The 18,507-nt window shown below is 43.2% G+C and overlaps 1 protein-coding gene across 1 annotated transcript in view; it reads right to left on the reverse strand.

The window, feature by feature from the left end:
• RFT1 (RFT1 glycolipid translocator homolog) overlaps positions 1–18,507 on the reverse strand; it is a 44,300-nt gene that overhangs the window by 10,730 nt on the left and 15,063 nt on the right. Inside the window, exons 5-9 of the mRNA XM_082264953.1 lie at positions 18,243–18,344; positions 9,529–9,663; positions 8,349–8,427; positions 2,055–2,105; positions 1,343–1,473 (exon numbers count right to left, since the gene is read on the reverse strand). Of these exons, the coding sequence (XP_082121079.1) occupies positions 1,343–1,473; positions 2,055–2,105; positions 8,349–8,427; positions 9,529–9,663; positions 18,243–18,344 (498 nt within the window). The remainder of the gene's footprint in view (positions 1–1,342; positions 1,474–2,054; positions 2,106–8,348; positions 8,428–9,528; positions 9,664–18,242; positions 18,345–18,507) is intronic.

Below are 18,507 nucleotides of genomic sequence, written 5' to 3' on the forward strand. Positions count from 1 at the left end.
ATCTGGAAAAAAAGATCAGCTTTTATTTACGTAAATCCTTTATCCCAAAAGAAAAAAAAAATGTTTACTGTAACTGCTTATAAAGGGTTACCTGGAGTTTGTTTTTAAAGCCATACTTCTCTTCTTTTAAATACACTAACAATCTGCGCCAATCCCAGCTGGAGCTGTCCCCCGCACCTCTAGGAGAGAACTGAGCGATCATAGTCCAATGATCACTCAGTTCTCTGACTTTAACCAGCAGAGAGCTGGTGACTGTCAGTCACTGTCTCTTTGCTCTGCCTTTCCAGTGCTCACTGAACGCTAGGCTGTGGGGGGCTGGCTCAGCCTCGCAGCGACCTGCTGATAGGCTGAGCCAGCAGCCGGTCAAGGCATCTGGGTGGATCCTAACCATATGGTGGGATCTTTTCAGAGCCTGGACCGGCTCTGTGGTGTCAGCTGACAGCGGGCTTTCGCCCGGTGTTGACTGAAAACGGGTCACAGGAGTGCAGAACAAACTGCACTCCTGTGATCCATAGGAGAAGTACAGCCAAAACAGTTGACTATACTCCTACTTTAAATCTGGTAGTGCATCTAACACTCCCGTTCCCCCAGACTGGCAATAGTGCTGTCCAAATGAGCCTCCTGTACTTCTTCATCCAGAGAATACGTACTTTTTAACAGGAGGTGTGTTACTGGCAGAATCACCATGCGAAAACAGCCTAAAAAAATAAAATAAATGCAACCACCACATCTAATGATTGGTAAGCAGCAATATATTACATTTTTAGATTAATACTGCTTTACGATACATCAAGCAATACCAAGTTCCCAAAATAATATAGCATTAGCCCCCAAGTCCTCTCAGTGCCATTTTAAAAACTTTTATCTCTGTTTTGGCACCTCCCTGACAGCGTACAGTGCAATTACAGAAGGGCATGACCTTTCTAAGGACTTCCTAAATGCCCAAGTTACTGATATTCCCAAAGGTAGCAAATACCCACTCCCAATGTTCCAGTTACAGACTAAATGCTTGTGACATCCTAACTACTTAGGGGTTCCCTAGATGGGTTATAATAAGCCTCTCTGACCGCACAACAGCTGTTTACTTCACAGCAAAGTTTCCCAACTCCCCAAAAAGCTCCATGTAAGAAAATGTTGATTTTTTTTTTTTTTTTATGAAGATGGGAACTATAAGTATGCCCAACCTAGCTGTCAAAGAAGTCAGGGAGAACACCACTATGGGATCCAAGTGGAGCAAAGGTGTGATTAAGGATAGCCAGATTTCCTACTATTCCCTCTGAAATCTGTGGCTAAAATTAGAAATTGCTGGGTCTAGTGAGAAACTTTTGGCACACTGACTCACCTTCCCCTGACTCCTAACATCTTTTCCTCTTTCCAGCACCTTTGAGAAATACACATAGAAGCTCTCCTCTATAGGCAAGAAAATAAATCGTGCTACAAGCGAACCCAAATTGTTCACTATGTCATACACTCCTAAAGAGAAGAAAAAATAGAGAGATTATTTCATCTAGCTTATACAAAAGGTTGTGATGTTTAAAAATGCTATGTGCTACTGTAAACTGTATTGCTTGTACATATATTTGTAATACATGCTCTATAAAATAAAAATTAGGAGTACTAAATACCCATATACCAAGGCCAAGGAGGAGTTGGGGGCCAAAGGGGCACCAGCCCTGGGTGCAGTGTTGAGGGGGACGCGTTGGGAGCCCCAGCTCCTCCTGTATCTCAGGGACAGAGCCAAAGTGGTTAGCTTCTGCCCCCACCAACCACCTGTATATGGCTTTAGTATCCTTAGATCTATCCATGTCTAGTCCCAGCATTTCCTGCAGTAGCCAAGGATGCAAATGACATGTCAAAGTACACTGCAGCATAGAATTAGCAGGGTTGGTCTTTGTGTGCTAAAATTATAAAATTATAGATGATAAAATGTAAGGATTCCTTAATTTACTTGCTTTGTCAAGCTGATTAAACTGATAGGATATCATTTTCAATCAAGGCCCACTTTAAAAACCAATCTGAAGCAATAAAACAGAAGATGTGTAGTGTAAACTTACCCTGATCACCAAATGACAATACATTCAGAAATGTCATTACATAGCGTTCACCTGAATGGAAATAAAGGACAAAATTAAACGTTTCGTTCTCAAGTGTTCCCATGAAAGGAAATTGTAGGCATTTCCCACATTAAATGATTTACAACAGTGTTTCGTTTTCTCTTTTAACACCATCATGTCCAAGTACAGTGCATCTGGAAAGAGTTCACAGTGCTTCACTTTTTCCACATTTTGTTAGGTTACAACCTTATTCCAAAATGGACTAATTTCATTATTTTTCTCAAAGTTATACAAACAATACCTCATAATGACAACGTGAAAAGTTTGTTTGAAATCTTTGCAAATTTATTAAAAAAAAAAAAAAATCACATGTACATAATTTTTTTATAGCCTTTGCCATGACACTCAAAATTGAGCTCCGGTGCATCCTGTTTCCACTGATCATCCTTGAGATGTTTCTACAACTTGATTGGACGTTTAGTTGATTGGACATGATTTTTTTTAAAAGGCACACACCTGCTTATTTAAGGTCCCACAGTTAACAGTGCACGTCAGAGCACAAACCAAGCCATGAAGTCCAAAGAATTGTCTGTAGACCTCGGAGACAGGATTGTATCGAGGCACAGATCTGGGGAAGGGTGCAGGAAAATGTCTGCAGCATTGAGGATCCCAATGAGCACAGTGGCCTCCATCATTCGTAAATGGAAGAAGTTTGGAACCACCAGGACTCTTCCTAGAGTGGGCCGTCTGGCTAAAATGAGTGATCGGGGGGATGGGCCTTAAGTCAAGGACATGACCAAGAACCCAATGGTCACTCTGAAAGAGCTCCAGCATTTCTCTGTGGAATGAGGAGAACCTTCCAGAAGAACAACCATCTCTGGAGTACTCCATCAATCAGGTCTGTATGGTAGAGTGGCCAGACGGAAGCCACTTATCAGTAAATGGCACATGACAGGCATCCTGGAGTTTGCAAAAAGGCACTCTCAGACCTTGAGAAACAAAAATTCTCTGGTCTGATGAAACAAAGATTGAACACTTTGGCCTGAATGGCAAGCTTCATGTCTGGAGGAAACCAGGCACCGATCATCACCTAGCTATTACCATTCCTACAGTAAAGCATGGTAATGGTAGCGTCATGCTGTGGGGATTTTTTTCAGCAACAGGACCTGGGAGACTAGTAGAGAACGAGAACAGATGAATACAGCAATGTACAGAGACATGCTTGAAGAAAACCTGCTCCAGAGCGCTCTGGACCTCAGACTGGGTTGAAAGTTCATCTTCCAACAGGACAACGACCCGAAGCACACAGCCAAGATAACAAAGGAGTGGCTATGGGACAACTCTGAATGTCCCTGAGTGGCCCAGCCAGAGCCCAGACTTGAACCCGACTGAACATCTCTAGAGAGATCTGAAAATGGTTGTGCACCATTGCTCCCCATCAAACCTGATGGAGCTTGAGAGGTCATGCAAAAAATAAATTGGAGAAACTGCCCAAAAATAGGTGTGCTAAGCTTGTAGCATCAAACTCAAAAAGCCTCGAGGCTGCAACTGGTGTCAAAGGTACGTCAACAAAGTACTAAGCAAAGGCTGTGAATACTTGTGTACATGAGATTTTTTTTGTTTTTTTATTTTTAATAACTTTGCAAAGATTTCAAACAAGCTTCTTTCATGTTGTCATTATGGGGTATTGTCTGTAGAATTTTCAGGAAAATAACGAATTTAATCAATTTTGAAATAAGGCTAACATCACAAAATGTGGAAAAAGTGAAGTGCTGTGAATATTTTCCAGATGCACTGTATATTTTTTGTCACAGCTTTACTTTTGATGTAGGGGGGAAAGAACAGCTTACCACATCACTGCGATAACAGAAAATTCTACTAGAAATAACAAAAATGACTGGGGGCCCCTGATCTCACTAAATATTACAAGGCTGCTTAAAGAGGAAGCAAACCCTCCTCTGCAAGTTGTACCTATAGGTAAGCCTATGATAAGGCTTACCTATAGGTATTGTAAATATCTCATAAACATGTACCGTTTAGGAGATATTTACCTTAAAAGCAGCCAGTGACATCACTGGTGCATGCGCTCTGAAGGAACGGCCGCTGGTGCCGTTCCTTCAGAGCCCCATGCCGTTACAGTCGGCACGCGCGCGGGAGTGACGTAATCGCGGGTCCAGCCAATCAGATGGCCGGATGCCGCGAACTCGGAAGAAGAGTGACAGAACATGTCACCCATGGGAGAGGTGAGCGGTTGGCGCGCCGGGGCTTCGTTCTAAGGTAAGTATATCATAATGAGCTAGTATGCGATGCATACTAGCTCAATATGGGTTTGTCTTTCAGGTGTACTTTAAAAAAAAAAAAAAAAAAAAAAAATTCTGAGGTTTACAACCTCTTTAATTAGCACAGCCAGCTCGGTATCATACACAACAACCTTTTTTACCCTGGAGGTCTATGGAATCTACGCCTTAATGCCCAAGACCTATTGGTCATTTAATGTGGGTAACTGCAAAGGAAAGACCCCCTATTTTGTGTCCCACGTGCAGTGCAAATGGGCTAAAGTTGAGTACTGATAATGTGCCAGCAGTTAGAAAGGGCTAATTAAGTCTAAATTGAAACTTTTGTTTAAAAATAAATGTTCAGAGACGATGCTATATTTATTTGCCCCAAAATAATGGCTTCAGTACAACGTGGCTTTCATGAGCAATCTTTGGCGCCTGGCTAATAGAGATCAAACGATTATCGGCAACACCGATATATCGGGGGGCAATATGCACTTTCCTTGATATATCAGAATCGGCCCCTGAGGTTACCGATATTGCTGATATTTAGGGAAAGTGCATGTACCGGTGTCCATAGCCGATGGTCGGCTGACTTGTAATGACTACCGAAGCGGCTCAGAAGCCCGGGGAGACCCGGGCATCCTACCTCCACCGCCGACGCTAAAGAGAAGACCCGGTGTAGCATGAAGATGTGTCCCCATGAAAGCTGTTATCTCTGCCACAAGTGTGCATGCACCGGTCTCCATGTAAAAAACCTGGAAGTGATGTCATGACATCACTTCCGGGTACTCGGCGCCGAATTAAAAAAACTGACCGCATTCAAAAACAGCCAAACTTGGCATTTTGAATGCTTTTCAGTGCCGACGAGGGGTTTGGGGTCTTTTAGACCCCCAGATCCCTCCACAAGGAGTACCTGAAGAAAAAAAATAAAAATAAATGTTTTTACATGTCCGAAAATATCGGCTGATACCGATATCCGATGACCAAAATATTGGTATCGGTGTCGGCATTAAAAAAACTATATTGGTCGATCACTACTGGCTAGCGTTCAGTTTGTGCAGAGCTAACTTTCCTGATCCAGTTAACTGCTGCTGGTTTCTGCTTATCAAAAGTATTGGCAGACTATAAAGGCTGAGAATTCTGTTAAGGCAGCCATAGTGGACCAGTAAACGCACCGCACAGGACTCTTTGTTCCTGATCGAGACTCCAACGGCCTAGGCTGTAACGGGGCTCCCCAGTCGAAGTAGGGCATGGATGCGGTTTGTAACTTTCTTGGTGATGTATTGTTTTCTACCTTACGTATTGCCTTGCTGATTATATGTAGTATTGCTTTATTAACCATATGTAATACTGCCTAATTGATTGCATTTAAAGGAGATTCAAACTGTCTCTGGCTGGCCTTAAGTATAGATAAAAAAATTAATAAATCATTTGTTTCCAAGTTACTTTGTTTTGTGTCCTGTTGGTTAGGCAATACACCAAGTTATCATTCTAACTGAGCCAATGGGACAAGCTGTGTGCATTTTATAGTCCTAAATCTCCATACAGTCCCCTGGCTCTCCTGGTTCACAACCCCTAGTTCATCTCGGGCCTCACACTCTCTGTATTCAATTGGTGGACCAATAATGGGCTTTTACATATTAAGGATGCGTGCAAAGGAGGAAAGGTTCTCTGTGCAACTCCTTTGCAAACATCAGATGTGGAACTTTTTTGAAACACTCAGATAGAACATTTAACTCCTTACTGTGAAAATTAGATATGTCTGGACTTACTGCCTTTGAATCTTTATGCAAAGCTACTGATAAACATTCCGGTAACATTGCACAGCGTTATTCTATAATCTTTGAAATTTGTGAAGCTCCCAAATATGACAAAATGAGAGAGGTGTGATCTAAACATGGAACTGGATTTAGCTGAATGGCACAAAATGGTAGGCTGTGCATCCAAAGCTAATATCAATACCTCCATTTTAGAGGCTAATTGTAAAGTATTACTCATATGGTATATAATGCCATTAAGACTAGCCTCTTATGTTCCAGGGGCTTCCTCTCTTTTCTTTAAAGGTTGTGGCCAAGAAGGCACGTTTAATCATTTCTGGTGGGATTACCCAAAAATGTGCAGATTTTTGATACATGTCTATAATTTTATGTATTCTTTGACTGGGACAAATTTTAAGACCTTTCAAGACGAATTTCAAGACCATGTCTTGACTAGCAGCAAATACCTTTGTTAGCTCCTCTTTAATTAAGTTTCAGCTTGTTATTGGGACATGACTTTCCCAGACTTAAGAGCTAAATTCTGTCAATTACAATTTCACCGCACAAATTGCCCCAGTGGCAGAAGCAGCATTCTAACTGTAGGCGGCAGCAGTTGGCAAACTTAGCCCTAAAGTCTGGGAAAATGGTCAGGAATGAACAAACAATGAGGTCCTCTGTCACTGAACACAGCTCTGTGTTGTTTCTATTCACAAAGCTGTGTTCAGTGAAGCTCACAGCCGATCACCGGGTGCTGGTGGTCAATCATTGGTCAGGACCCGGTGATCAACATGTACTGTGATAAATCACAGAACAGCCAGGCCGGGGTGCGTGCCCCCTGTCTGAGCGCTTCGGATCATGTACTAGGTTTTGCCCTACATGTAAGTCATAGGGTCGGCCAGCTGCACTTTATCTTTTAACCTTCCCCCATCCGCGCTACAGCCTATATACGGCTGCAGCGCGGACTCGAATTTTCGGGAGGCCGTTTTTAAACGGCCTCCCAGTGACACGCCCCCCGCGCGCTCCCGCGAGCGCGCTGCGGGGGAAATCTGTGTCGGCCGTGTCCCTTGGACACGGCCGATCACAGATCGTGGTGAATGGCCAATCACAGCGGCCATTCACCACGTGATCGGGCCGTCCAATGAGCGATGATCTCATATGTAAACATATGAGATCATCTCTCATCGCCGGCGCTCCTTCCTCACACGGAGCCTGCAGTGTGAGGAAGGAGGGGGAGCCTCACAGCGCCGGGGACACAGAAGAATGTAATCAGGGCACTGATCACCAGTGCCCTGATTACTAAAGGTAAAAACACACACACAGTGCCCCCCCATCAGTGCCCGCCATCAGTGCCCCCCATCAATGCCCACAATCAGTGCCCATAGTGCTGCTAGTCAGTGCCCATCAGTGCCTGCTCATCTAAGCACTGATGAGCACTGACTGGCAGCACTATGGGCTATGGTGCTTCCCATCAGTGCCGCTCATCAGTGCCACCCGTCAGTGTCCAGTGCCATCCGCCAGTGCCCATCAGTGCCGCCTATCAGTGCCCATCAGTGCCGCCCGTCAGTGCCACCTCTCAGTGCCCAGCAGTGCCACCTCTCAGTGCCCAGCAGTGCCACCTCTCAGTGCCCAGCAGTGCCACCTCTCAGTGCTCATCAGTGCCGCCTATCAGTGCTCATCAGTGCCGCCTATCAGTGCCGCCTATCAGTGCTCATCAGTGCGGCATATTAGTACCTCCTCATCAGTGCCCATAAGTGCCACCTCATCAGTGCCCATAAGTGCCACCTCATCAGTGCCCATCAGTGCAGCCTATCAGTGCCCATCAGTGCCGCCTCATCAGCGCACATCAGTGAAGGAAAAAAAATTATTTTCAAAATTTACTCGCAGAAAATAAGAAAAACTTTTTTTTTTTTTTCAAAATTTTCTGTCTTTTTTCTTTTTTTTTGTAAAAAATAAAAAACCCAGAGGTGATTAAATACCAACAAAAGAAAGCTCTATTTGTGTGAAACAAATGATAAAAATTTCATATGGGTACAGTGTAGCATGACCGCGCAATTGTCATTCAAAGTGTAACAGCGCTGAAAGCTGAAAATTGGCCTGGATGGGAAGGGCGTTTAAGTGCACAGAAGGCAAGTGGTTAAAGTTGCAAATAGAATCTTTAAAGGTTCACTTTATCCATCTGTGAAAGTTCATGACCCCATTCACATCTACAGACAAAAATCACCAAAATGATCATGACACGGTGTTAAAAAGGGACTCACCTTCTGTTAGAATCTGCTTTAAAAATGATTGCTTGAAGAAACTCCAGGCTAGCCAGGTCTGTTTCCAGTCTATGAAGTCCTGTTTAGTAAATATAAATCGGTAAAATGAACATCGGTAACATCTTTGCTTCCTTCCTGTGTGGCCAAGTTTATAGAGGGGTCTACAAATGTTTCAGTAGGTATTTAAATCCTAGCTTTATGGTCCTATCATCTCATCTGCATGATCTAGCCACCTTATCCTTTATCTTCCCTCTGGTCTCTCCTCTTAAGGGTTTTTCTTTAGAAGAATATTTATTTTGTTATTTATACATAGAAAGTTTGTTGTTTGAGCGATACTCTTTATTGGCTAACCCATTAAAGATGGAATCTTCCAGAAAAATTGTAGAATGCTTGAGGTAGGAACGGGTCCCAAAACTTGCATCTTTGGTAACTTAGGTTAGCTAAAAAGGGTATAATTTAACCACTTCAGCTCCGGAAGTTTTTACCCTCTTCCTGACCAGGCCATTTTTGTGATACGGCACTGCGTTTTTTTAATTACCAATTGCACGGTCGTGCAGCGCTGTGCCCAAATAAATTTGATGTCTTTTTTTCCCACAAATAAAGCTTTCTTTTGGTGGTATTTGCTCACCTCTGTGATTTTTATTTTTTGCACTTTAAACAAAAAAAGAACCACAATTTTGAAAACAATAAATAAATAATATATATTTTTTTCTGCTATAAAACATACCCAATAAAAAAAATTAAAAAAATCGAATTTCTACATCAATTTAGGCCCATATGTATTCTGCTTCATATTTTTGGTAATAAAAATCCTAATAAGTGTGTTATGATTGGTTTTCGCAAACGTTATAGCGTCACAAACTGTGTGATAGATTTATTGACTTTTTAGTTTTGACAAGTGCCTGTTACAGGTCCAGCACTTGTAATAATCCCTGCATTGCCAAAAGTATACAACTGTGGAGTTATGTGAGGGGGCAGGGGGCTTATTTCAATTAACAGACCAGCCAGAAGCACAAGGGACACTTTGCATGTGCAGGTATCATCTTTTGTGCTGATTTTTTATTTCACTAAAAAACAGCTTTAGGGTTGCCTTTTCACTGTTCTACATGTGGGTTTTCCAGTTTTTTTCTGCATATGGAAACAAACAGAACTAACTGTGACCTAGTCAGACAACACTTACCTGGCTAGCACAGTATCTAGGTAAGAATTCCTTCATACTGTGCAATGGGAATTGCTTTTTCTCTGCCTCCTCAGAGCCTAGGAACTTTGCAAAGTACAATATGTAACACAAAGCCAGCAGACTTGTGTACAGGATCTGCAACACAAAAGGACTTTTCAGAGAAAGCAGGTACCAAATCCACAACTGAAGACTAAGCTAATAAACAATTATTACACATGAAACTAAACCAGTAGTGAGAAAGTACGGAAGCTGCCATAGCTAAAGTTTCCTTCTGAAAATAATAGTTTCCTGCCTGTCATCATAATCACATGGCATCACTCATCACAACCCATTCACTCAATTTAAAAATAGAAGTAAAAGAAAAAACACACACTATTTATATATATATATATATATATATATATATATATATATATATATATATATATATATATATATATATATATACACACATACATACACACACACACACACACATATCTGCACACATACATACAATCTCACAGAAGTGAGTACGCCCCTCACATTTTTGTAAATATATTATATCTTTTCATGAGACAACACTGAAGAAATTACACTTTGCTACAATGTAAAGTAGTGAGTGTACAGCTTGAATAACAGTATTATTTGATGTCCCCTCAAAATAACTCAACACACAGCCATTAACCACTTCAATACAGGGCACTTTCACCCCCTTCCCGCCCAGGCCAATTTTCAGCTTTTAGCGCTGTTGCATTTTGAATGACAATTGCGTGATCATGCAACACTGTACGGACACCAAATTTATGTCATTTTCTCCCCACAAATAGAGCTTTCGTTTGGTGGTATTTGATCACTGCAAGGCTTTTTCTTTTTTGCTAAAACAATTAAAAAAAAAACGAAAAGTTTGAAAAAAAAAAAAAAAAAAAATTTTTTTGTTTATGTTATAAAATTTTGTAAATAAATACGTTTTTTCCTGCACTGATGAGGCTGCACTGACAGGCACTGATGAGGAGGCACTGATATGCAGCATTGGTCGGCACTGCTGGGCACTGATAGGCAGCATCTCATAGGCGGCACTGACGGGCAGCACTGATGGGCACTAATAGGCAGCACTGGTGGCCAATTATGGGCACTGGTGGGTGGCACTGATAGATGGCAATGATTGGCACTGGTGGGCAGCACTGATGGAGAGGGCACTGGCGGGCTCCCTGAGCCCTGATTGCCATACCTGGTGGCCATAGTGGGCATCCCTGGGGTCATGGGTGGGCATCCCTGGTGGTTCTAGTGGCACCCCCCCCCCCCCCCCCCGAGGGTCTGCACTGGTAATCAATGATCTGATTACCAGTGCAGACCCCTCCCCTGTCAGGAGAGCCACAGGTCGGCTCTCCTTTACTCATGCCTGTCAGGCACGTACTGAGGAAAGCCGGCTCTTCCTGTGTACTATAGGACCAGTCGTGATTGGACACAGCTGATCACATGGTAAAGAGCCTACGTCAGTAGGCTCTTTACCGAGATCGGAGATGCGGTGTGTCAGTGTGACACGCCGCATAACCGATCGCTGCTCTGCGCGCCCCCGGGGGGCGCGCAGAGCGCATGATCCTGCCGCCGTCATATGACGTCCGGTCAGGATAATGCAACCATTTTCCCGCCGTCAATCGCCTATAGGGAGGGCGGGAAGTGGTTAATGTCAAACCGCTGGCAACAAAAGTGAGTACACCCCCAAGTGACAATGTCCAAATTGGGCCCAATTAGCCATTTTCCCTCCCCAGTGTTATGTGACTCATAAGTGTAACAAGGTCTCAGGTGTGAATGGGGAGCAGGTGTGTTAAATTGGATGTTATCGCTCTTACTCTCTCATACTGGTCACTGGAAGTTCAACATGGCCCTCATGGCGAAGAACTCTCTGAGGATCTGAAAAAAAGAATTGTTGCTCTACATAAAGTTGGCATAGGCTAAAAGGAAGATTGCCAAGACCCTGAAACCGAGCTACAGCACAGTGGCCAAGACCATACAGGGGTGTAACAGGACAGGTTCTACTTAGACCAGGCCTCGCCATGGTCGACCAAAGCAGTTTAGGGAACGTGCTCGGCGTCACTTCCAGAGGTTGTCTTTGGGAAATAGACGTATATGTGTTGCCAGCATTGCTGTAGAGGTTGAAGGGGGGGGGGTCAGCCTGTCAGTGCTCAGACCACACGCTGCACACCACATCAAGTTGGTCTGCATGGCTGTCCTCCCAGAAGGAAGCCTCTTTTAAAGATGAGGCACAAGAAAGCCTGGAAACAGTTTGCTCAGACAAGCAGACTAAGGACATGGATTACTGGATTACTGGAGCCATGTCCTGTGGTCTGATGAGACCAAGATAAAATGATTTGGTTTAGATGGTGTCAATCGTGTGTGGCAGCAACCAGGTGAGGAGTGCAAAGACAAGTGTGTCTTGCCTACAGTCAAGCATTGTGGTGGGAGTGGCATGCTCTGGAACTGCATGAGTGCACTGGGGAGCTACAGTTCATTGAGGGAATTATGAATGCCAACATGTGCTGTGACATACTGAAGAAGAGCATGATCCCCTCCCTTCTGGGACTGGGCCGCAGGGCAGTATTTCAACATAAGACCAACCCCAAACACACCTCTAAGACAACCACTACCTTGCTAAAGAAGCTGAGGGTAAAGGTGATGGACTGGCCAAGCATGTCTCCAAACCTAAACCCCATTGAGCATTTGTGGGGCATCCTTAAATGGAAGGTGGAGGAGTGCAAGGTCTCTAACATCCACCAGCTCCGTGATGTCGTCATGGAGGAGTGGAAGAGGAATCCAGCGGCAGCCTGTGAAGCTCTGGTGACTCCATGCCCAAGAGGGTTAAGGCAGTGCTGGAAAATAATGGTGGCCACACAAAATATTGACACTTTGGGCCTAATTTGAACATTGTCACTTAGGGATTTACTCATTTTTGTTGCCAGTGGTTTAGACATTAATGGATGTGTGTTGAGTTATTTTGAGGGGACAGAAAATGTACACAGTTATACAAGCTGTACACTCACTACTTTACATTGTAGCAAAGTATAATTTCTTCAATGTTGTCACATGAAAAGATATAATAAAATATTTACAAAAATATGAGGGGTGTACTCACTTTTGTGATTATAAGTGATTACATAATCTCTGTTCTCAGCTTCCTTCATAAGAGGCTTGGAAAGGTGGGGGTGGAGAAACAGCAATACACCGAACTTCCCAGTATATGGCTGTGCAGGGCAGAGTGTCAGTGTCAAGTCTGATCATTGGAGGACAGGCAGGCTGTTCTCCCAGCACAGATATAAAACTGACCACTCTGGGATGGAAGTGCTTCCATGCCTAGTGTGGTCAGTTTGAAAAATAAACGCTGGGGGACTGGCAGGGTCACCAGGTATTTCACACAAAGTAAGCAATACAAAGATAACAGGATACTTTAACACGAGTACAGTATATGGTTTAACAGACATATATTAGTAATAGGAAATGTTTGGGTAACATATTATTTAGGTCAATAATTCAGAACCAGTAAAGAGATTATGGGTCCTAATGTCACTTGATGAAATTTATATACAAAGAAGACGTAATATCATAAATTATTTCTAGAACTTTCTTACGTTTTACTTCTTTTGTGATTAACATTTGTAAAAGTATAACAAGAACATGTTTAATACAATATAAACCAGCATTCCTCAACCTTTCTTCAGTCATAGTACCCTTTAAACAGAGCAACCAAGGATGCTGTGTAGGCTAGCCACCTATGTCTTAGCAACCAGGGATATCACTCATGGTCTCCTAGCTGATTTGTAGACATATTTTCCAATTTACTTCATTATTCATAGCACCGCTAATGAACCCAGATGTGGCACCCTGGTTGAGAAAGGTGGCTATAAACAAAACACTTTTTTTGTGTCTGTCATTCAAGGATATTTCCCATTTAGACAGGTTAAATATTCATCAAATGAAATCATAGTAAGAACACGATCCAGCACTACAGTTTAAAACTTACTATAATGCCTGCGGACAGTATTGATTATTTTTATAAATTGTAATTGTCAAATTTTTGTTTGGATGTGTATTTTAAAGCCCTGATGAAGGAAGCCCCCTTAGAACCACTGAAATGTGTTTGCTCGCACACACACATATACAGTATATATATTTCTGGTTTACCTGTACAAACCTTTTCTTGGAGTACATCCCAGCAGCAGTTCATTTTATGAATACCTGGGTTATCCTGCCATCTTCAGGTGAATGGACACTGGCCAAAAAAGGTAGGAACCCCCACCCAGGCTTAACCTCTCTAAGCCCCACTAAGCTTCAGTTTTGTAGCAAGCAATGAGAAACTGCCAAGAGTGGAGGGAGATCTTTGAAACAAGTACATAAAAAAAAAAATAATAATTTCTTAATCGTGCATCACAGGATACAGAGGAGTACATATTCATACCAACATAGGATGTCCCAAAGCACTGAACATGAAGGAAGGGAAACACAGCAAATAAGTCAACATGCCCAAAACCCAGAAGCAGAACTGGCGGGAACCGCACTTCAAAGCCCCCTTCTAGACCATTGGTCTCCAATCTATGGCTAAGGATCAGATGTGGCCCTTTGCTTGCTTCTATCCGGCCGTTGAGGTACTATTTCATCCACTGATACCAATAATTAGGGCATAATGCTCCACCCTGACAATGAACTGGCAAAAATCTCCCCACGGACACCAACGATGGGGCACAATTTCTCCCAATGACACCAACGATGGGGCACAATTCCTCCCAATTACACCAATGATGGGGCACAGTTTCTCCCAATGACACCAAAGTGGGGATGTTCACATTGTAAAGCACTACGCAAAATGTTGACGCTATATAAATCCTGTATTATATTAATAATAATAAAAATTCCTACCACTTACACCAATGAAACTGGCCCTGTGTTTAGAACGTTTGGAGACCCCTGTTCTAGAACTTTTGACTAAAACTGGCATCTGCAGAGGCATAAACATCTAGCTGGCAAAACTTGGTAAACATGAAGAAAAAGACCAGGTAGCAGCCTTACAAACTTGAAAAACAAGAAGCTTGATACTGAGTAGTTCAGGAAGCACTGACACTCCTGGTGGAATTGGCCTTGCCTAGGACAGAAGGAACCTTGCTCTTGACACCATAGGCCTAAGAAATAAGCCGGATGAATCCACTCGGAAATAGTGGATCGAAAAGCAGCCTGACCCTTGCAAGGATTCTCCTCAGGAAGAACACATGGATAATTAGACTGTGGAAACAAAGTTAAAGACATAAAATAAACACAAACAGCTCTAACGGTATCTAGAGTAAAGAACCTTCTTCTTAGGATGCTTAGGACTAGGACAAAAAGATGGAAACACAATGTCCCGATTCACTTTATACTCCTGAAGTAACCAGGAAGAGTTCCTTGCAGGAAAGTGCAGCCAACTATGAGACCCTGCAAGCTGTGGCAAGGGCAACCAAAAATACCACCGTATGCGTAGGGAGCGTCTCAGGCCTCAGGCAAGTTCAAAGGGAGAAGGCTGCAAAACAGACAAGACCGAGTTAAGGCCCTATGGGAACAAAGGCTGCCACAAAAACTCAACAATCCTTGTGGCAACCTTCACAAAGGCTTTAACCAAGGAAAGACTTGAAGTAAGTAACGCCAAGATCCCTCCTTTAATGGTACTTAAGGCTAGAGACATTGCCACCTCACACTGGAAAAAAGCCAAAATATATGTACCACAGCATACTGTCAGGAAATAAACTTACAAGCCTCACACCAGGTGAAGTAAACCTTGCACGTATGTCGGTACACCTTCCTGGAGGTTGACTTTTTTTGCACTGTGGAGGCTAGGGATTGCTGAGTAAGAAACACCCCTCTCCCTCCGGACTTGGGCTTTAACAGTCATGTCGTTAAGGCTAGTGACTGTACAGCAGGATGGTAGATCGGACCCTGCAGTAGGAAATCTGTTCTATCTGGAAGAGCCCAAGGCTTGTATGCCAAGAAATTCATGATGTGTGTATACCATGGAATCAGGCAGGTGCTATCAAAATCACCAGAATGCCCTCCACCTTTATTCTGCGCAACAGGCTAAAACAAGCAAGGAATTAGCTGTAGTGTAGCCAGGGCATACACTGGGGGAAACTAATCCAAAGGAGAAACAAAATCTATTGCACCTGCCTGAGTATCCCTGGTGCGGGACATAAATCTAGTTTGCTATTCGATCTGGACCCAAAACAGACTTCGGATCTAGCGTTGCCCACTACAGGCAAATCTCTACGAACACTTATGGGTGAATGACCCATTCTCTTGGAAGCTGTTGCTGCTGAGAAAATCCACCTGTCAATTTTCCATGCCTGGGAAAATGCATGGCAGAGAGGGCTGGAACGTGAAGTTCTGCCCAAGACACAATCGGGTCTGCTACTTCCTGAGCAGCACAACTTCTTATCTCTTCTCAATAGTTGATGTATGCCACAGTCTTAGCACTGTGAAACTCACTCTGATGGGAAGACCTTGAAGGTAACAGACCAAGGTAGAAAAATCAACAGGATCGCCTGAATTTCCAGGATGTTGATCGACAACTTCCACTCCTCAGACTACGTTCACTGAACCAAGAGGTTCTCCTATACACCACCCTGACCCAACACATGTCCATCTGTCATCTTGACCTTCCCATTCATCAGAAGGAAGTATTTTTTGCTATCCAGCATCTGCATGGATATCCACCATTCCACAGCCTACGCGTGAAAGCTGCCTTAACCACTTGCCCACCTCCCGCAGCAGATATACTGCGGCAGGCTGGCTCGGCTGCGCGAAATTACGTATAAGTATATCAGTTCGCAAGAGCACTCCTGAGGACGCACGCGCCCCCATTAGACAGCGGGGAAGCTGATCCATGTGGCCGGCGGCCGGGATTGCCGCTGGACACCCGGGATCGCTCCCCGTGGAGAAAGAACGACGGTCTGCCATTGTAAACACAGCAGACTGTTGTTCTCTCTGGAATAAACACAGAGCGCCTGTGATCTTCCTATTTAGGATAACAGGTCTCTGTGTTGATTCCACAAGCCCACCCCCTCGCAGTTAGAAAACACCCCCTAGGCTCACACTTAACCCTTTGATCGCCCCTGGGCTAACCCCTTTCCTGCCAGTGTCATTATTACAGTAACAGTGCATATTTTTAGCACCGATTACTGTAGTAATGTTACTGGTCCCCCCAAAAGTGTCAGTTAGGGGTCCAATCTGTCCGCTGCAATGCCGCAGTTTCGCTAAAAACTGCAGATCGCCGCCATTACTTGTAAAAAATAAAAATGACAAATCTTTCCCCTAGTTTGTAGACGCGATAACTTTTGTGCAAACCAATTAAAAAAATGCTTATTGGGATTTTTTTTTACCAAAAATATGTAGCAGAATACAAATTGGCCTAAAATTATAAAAAAAATTGGATTTTTACATTTTTTATTGGGAATGTTATAAAGCAGAATGTGAAAATCAGAATTGAATTTTTTTTTGTTTATAGCGAGAAAAATAAACATTGCACAGGTGATCAAATACCACCAAAAGAAAGCTCTATTTGTGGGAAAAAGGACATCAATTTTATTTGGGTACAGTATCGCACAACCGCGCAATTGTTCGTTAAAGTAATGCAGTGACATATAGCAAAAAATAGCCTGGTCATTAAGGGGGGTAAAACCTCCCGATCTAGAAGTGGTTAAGGAGTCTTTCAAGGCATACACTGAGTAATTTAAGGCGCTTGTAAAGTCTTCCAGGAGCTGCCAATTAGCAGGAGCTGCCAATTGCCGGATCTTCCAGGTTTGATTCCCTGGAATGGAAAATACGCTTCCCCGGCAGTCTGCAGAGCTGCTCCTACCAGAAAGGAGGCTTTAAAGAGGGCCTCTAACCGCTTATACATGGCATCTTTAAAAGACGAGGTCCGCATCCATCAGGACTGTCCGGTTTAGTATAAAATAGTCAGGTCAACAGCCAGAGAACCCCAAATTTTGTAGAATTTCTCCTCCACGGGCCATTGAGAGCAAAATGATTCGGTGGTGAAAACACCTTCTGCAAGTTGACCCAAGCGATGGCACACTGGAAAAGACTAGGAAGACTTGGGAAATCTTGGTGGTTGCCAGGACCCAAAACCTGTGACTCAGGGGAAGCGGGTTCCAATAGTTGTAAAACAGTTAGTGCACACCACATCCACCAGGAAGTGCAGTGTGGTGTTCTGTGCTTCAGAAAACCCTGGACCCTGAGATTCCTACTGAGAGGGCAGGGTCCGGGTACAGTCCCTCTTGGTCTATTATCTGTAGCAACCTATTTGGACAGTCCTACCTCTGTCCCGCTAGGGGTGTAATAAACATTTTAAGAGTAGGGAACAAAAAAAAAATGTGAACAAAGCCATTTAAAAGATCTTCAGAGAGACACAGGAAGTCATCACCTACAGTCACTAGCACAAAACTGAGGCTTAGTGGAGCTGGAAGGGGTTATGCCTGGACAGGGATGAAAGTGGGAATTCACTGGATTCCTGTGTCAATTCACTTGAACGTGATATCCTAAGCAAAGCAAATTAGTCATAAATATGAACTGTATCCTGGATGTATAATTAAGAAATTAATTTACAAAATCTGATTGGAAAGAAAATTGGAAAGACAAATATACAAAAAAAAAAAATTACAACTTCCAGATATTTTTAAAAGCATTGTGAATATCTTACTTACAGACTTTTGCCTTACCTGAGTGAATGAAAATATGAGAAGTCCCCACTGAGGACAGAGAAGCACCAGAATTACAGTGACTGAGCAACGAAGAATAACTGCAAGACTTTCAGCAACCACCTGGCAAAAGAGCAATATATAAAATAATGGACATTTGAAACTACCAGTAAAGCCGTCAAGCAAATTCCTACTGCCGGAATCACAGGTGTGCAAACAGCTGTGGCCGCTAAGCCTGTGGCTAGGGGCAGATGACCAGCCCTAAAGGCAGACAGATAGCATCAAG

Source organism: Pelophylax lessonae, assembly GCF_965119305.1.
Source record: "Pelophylax lessonae genome assembly, chromosome: 8".
Classification (NCBI taxonomy): domain Eukaryota; kingdom Metazoa; phylum Chordata; class Amphibia; order Anura; family Ranidae; genus Pelophylax; species Pelophylax lessonae.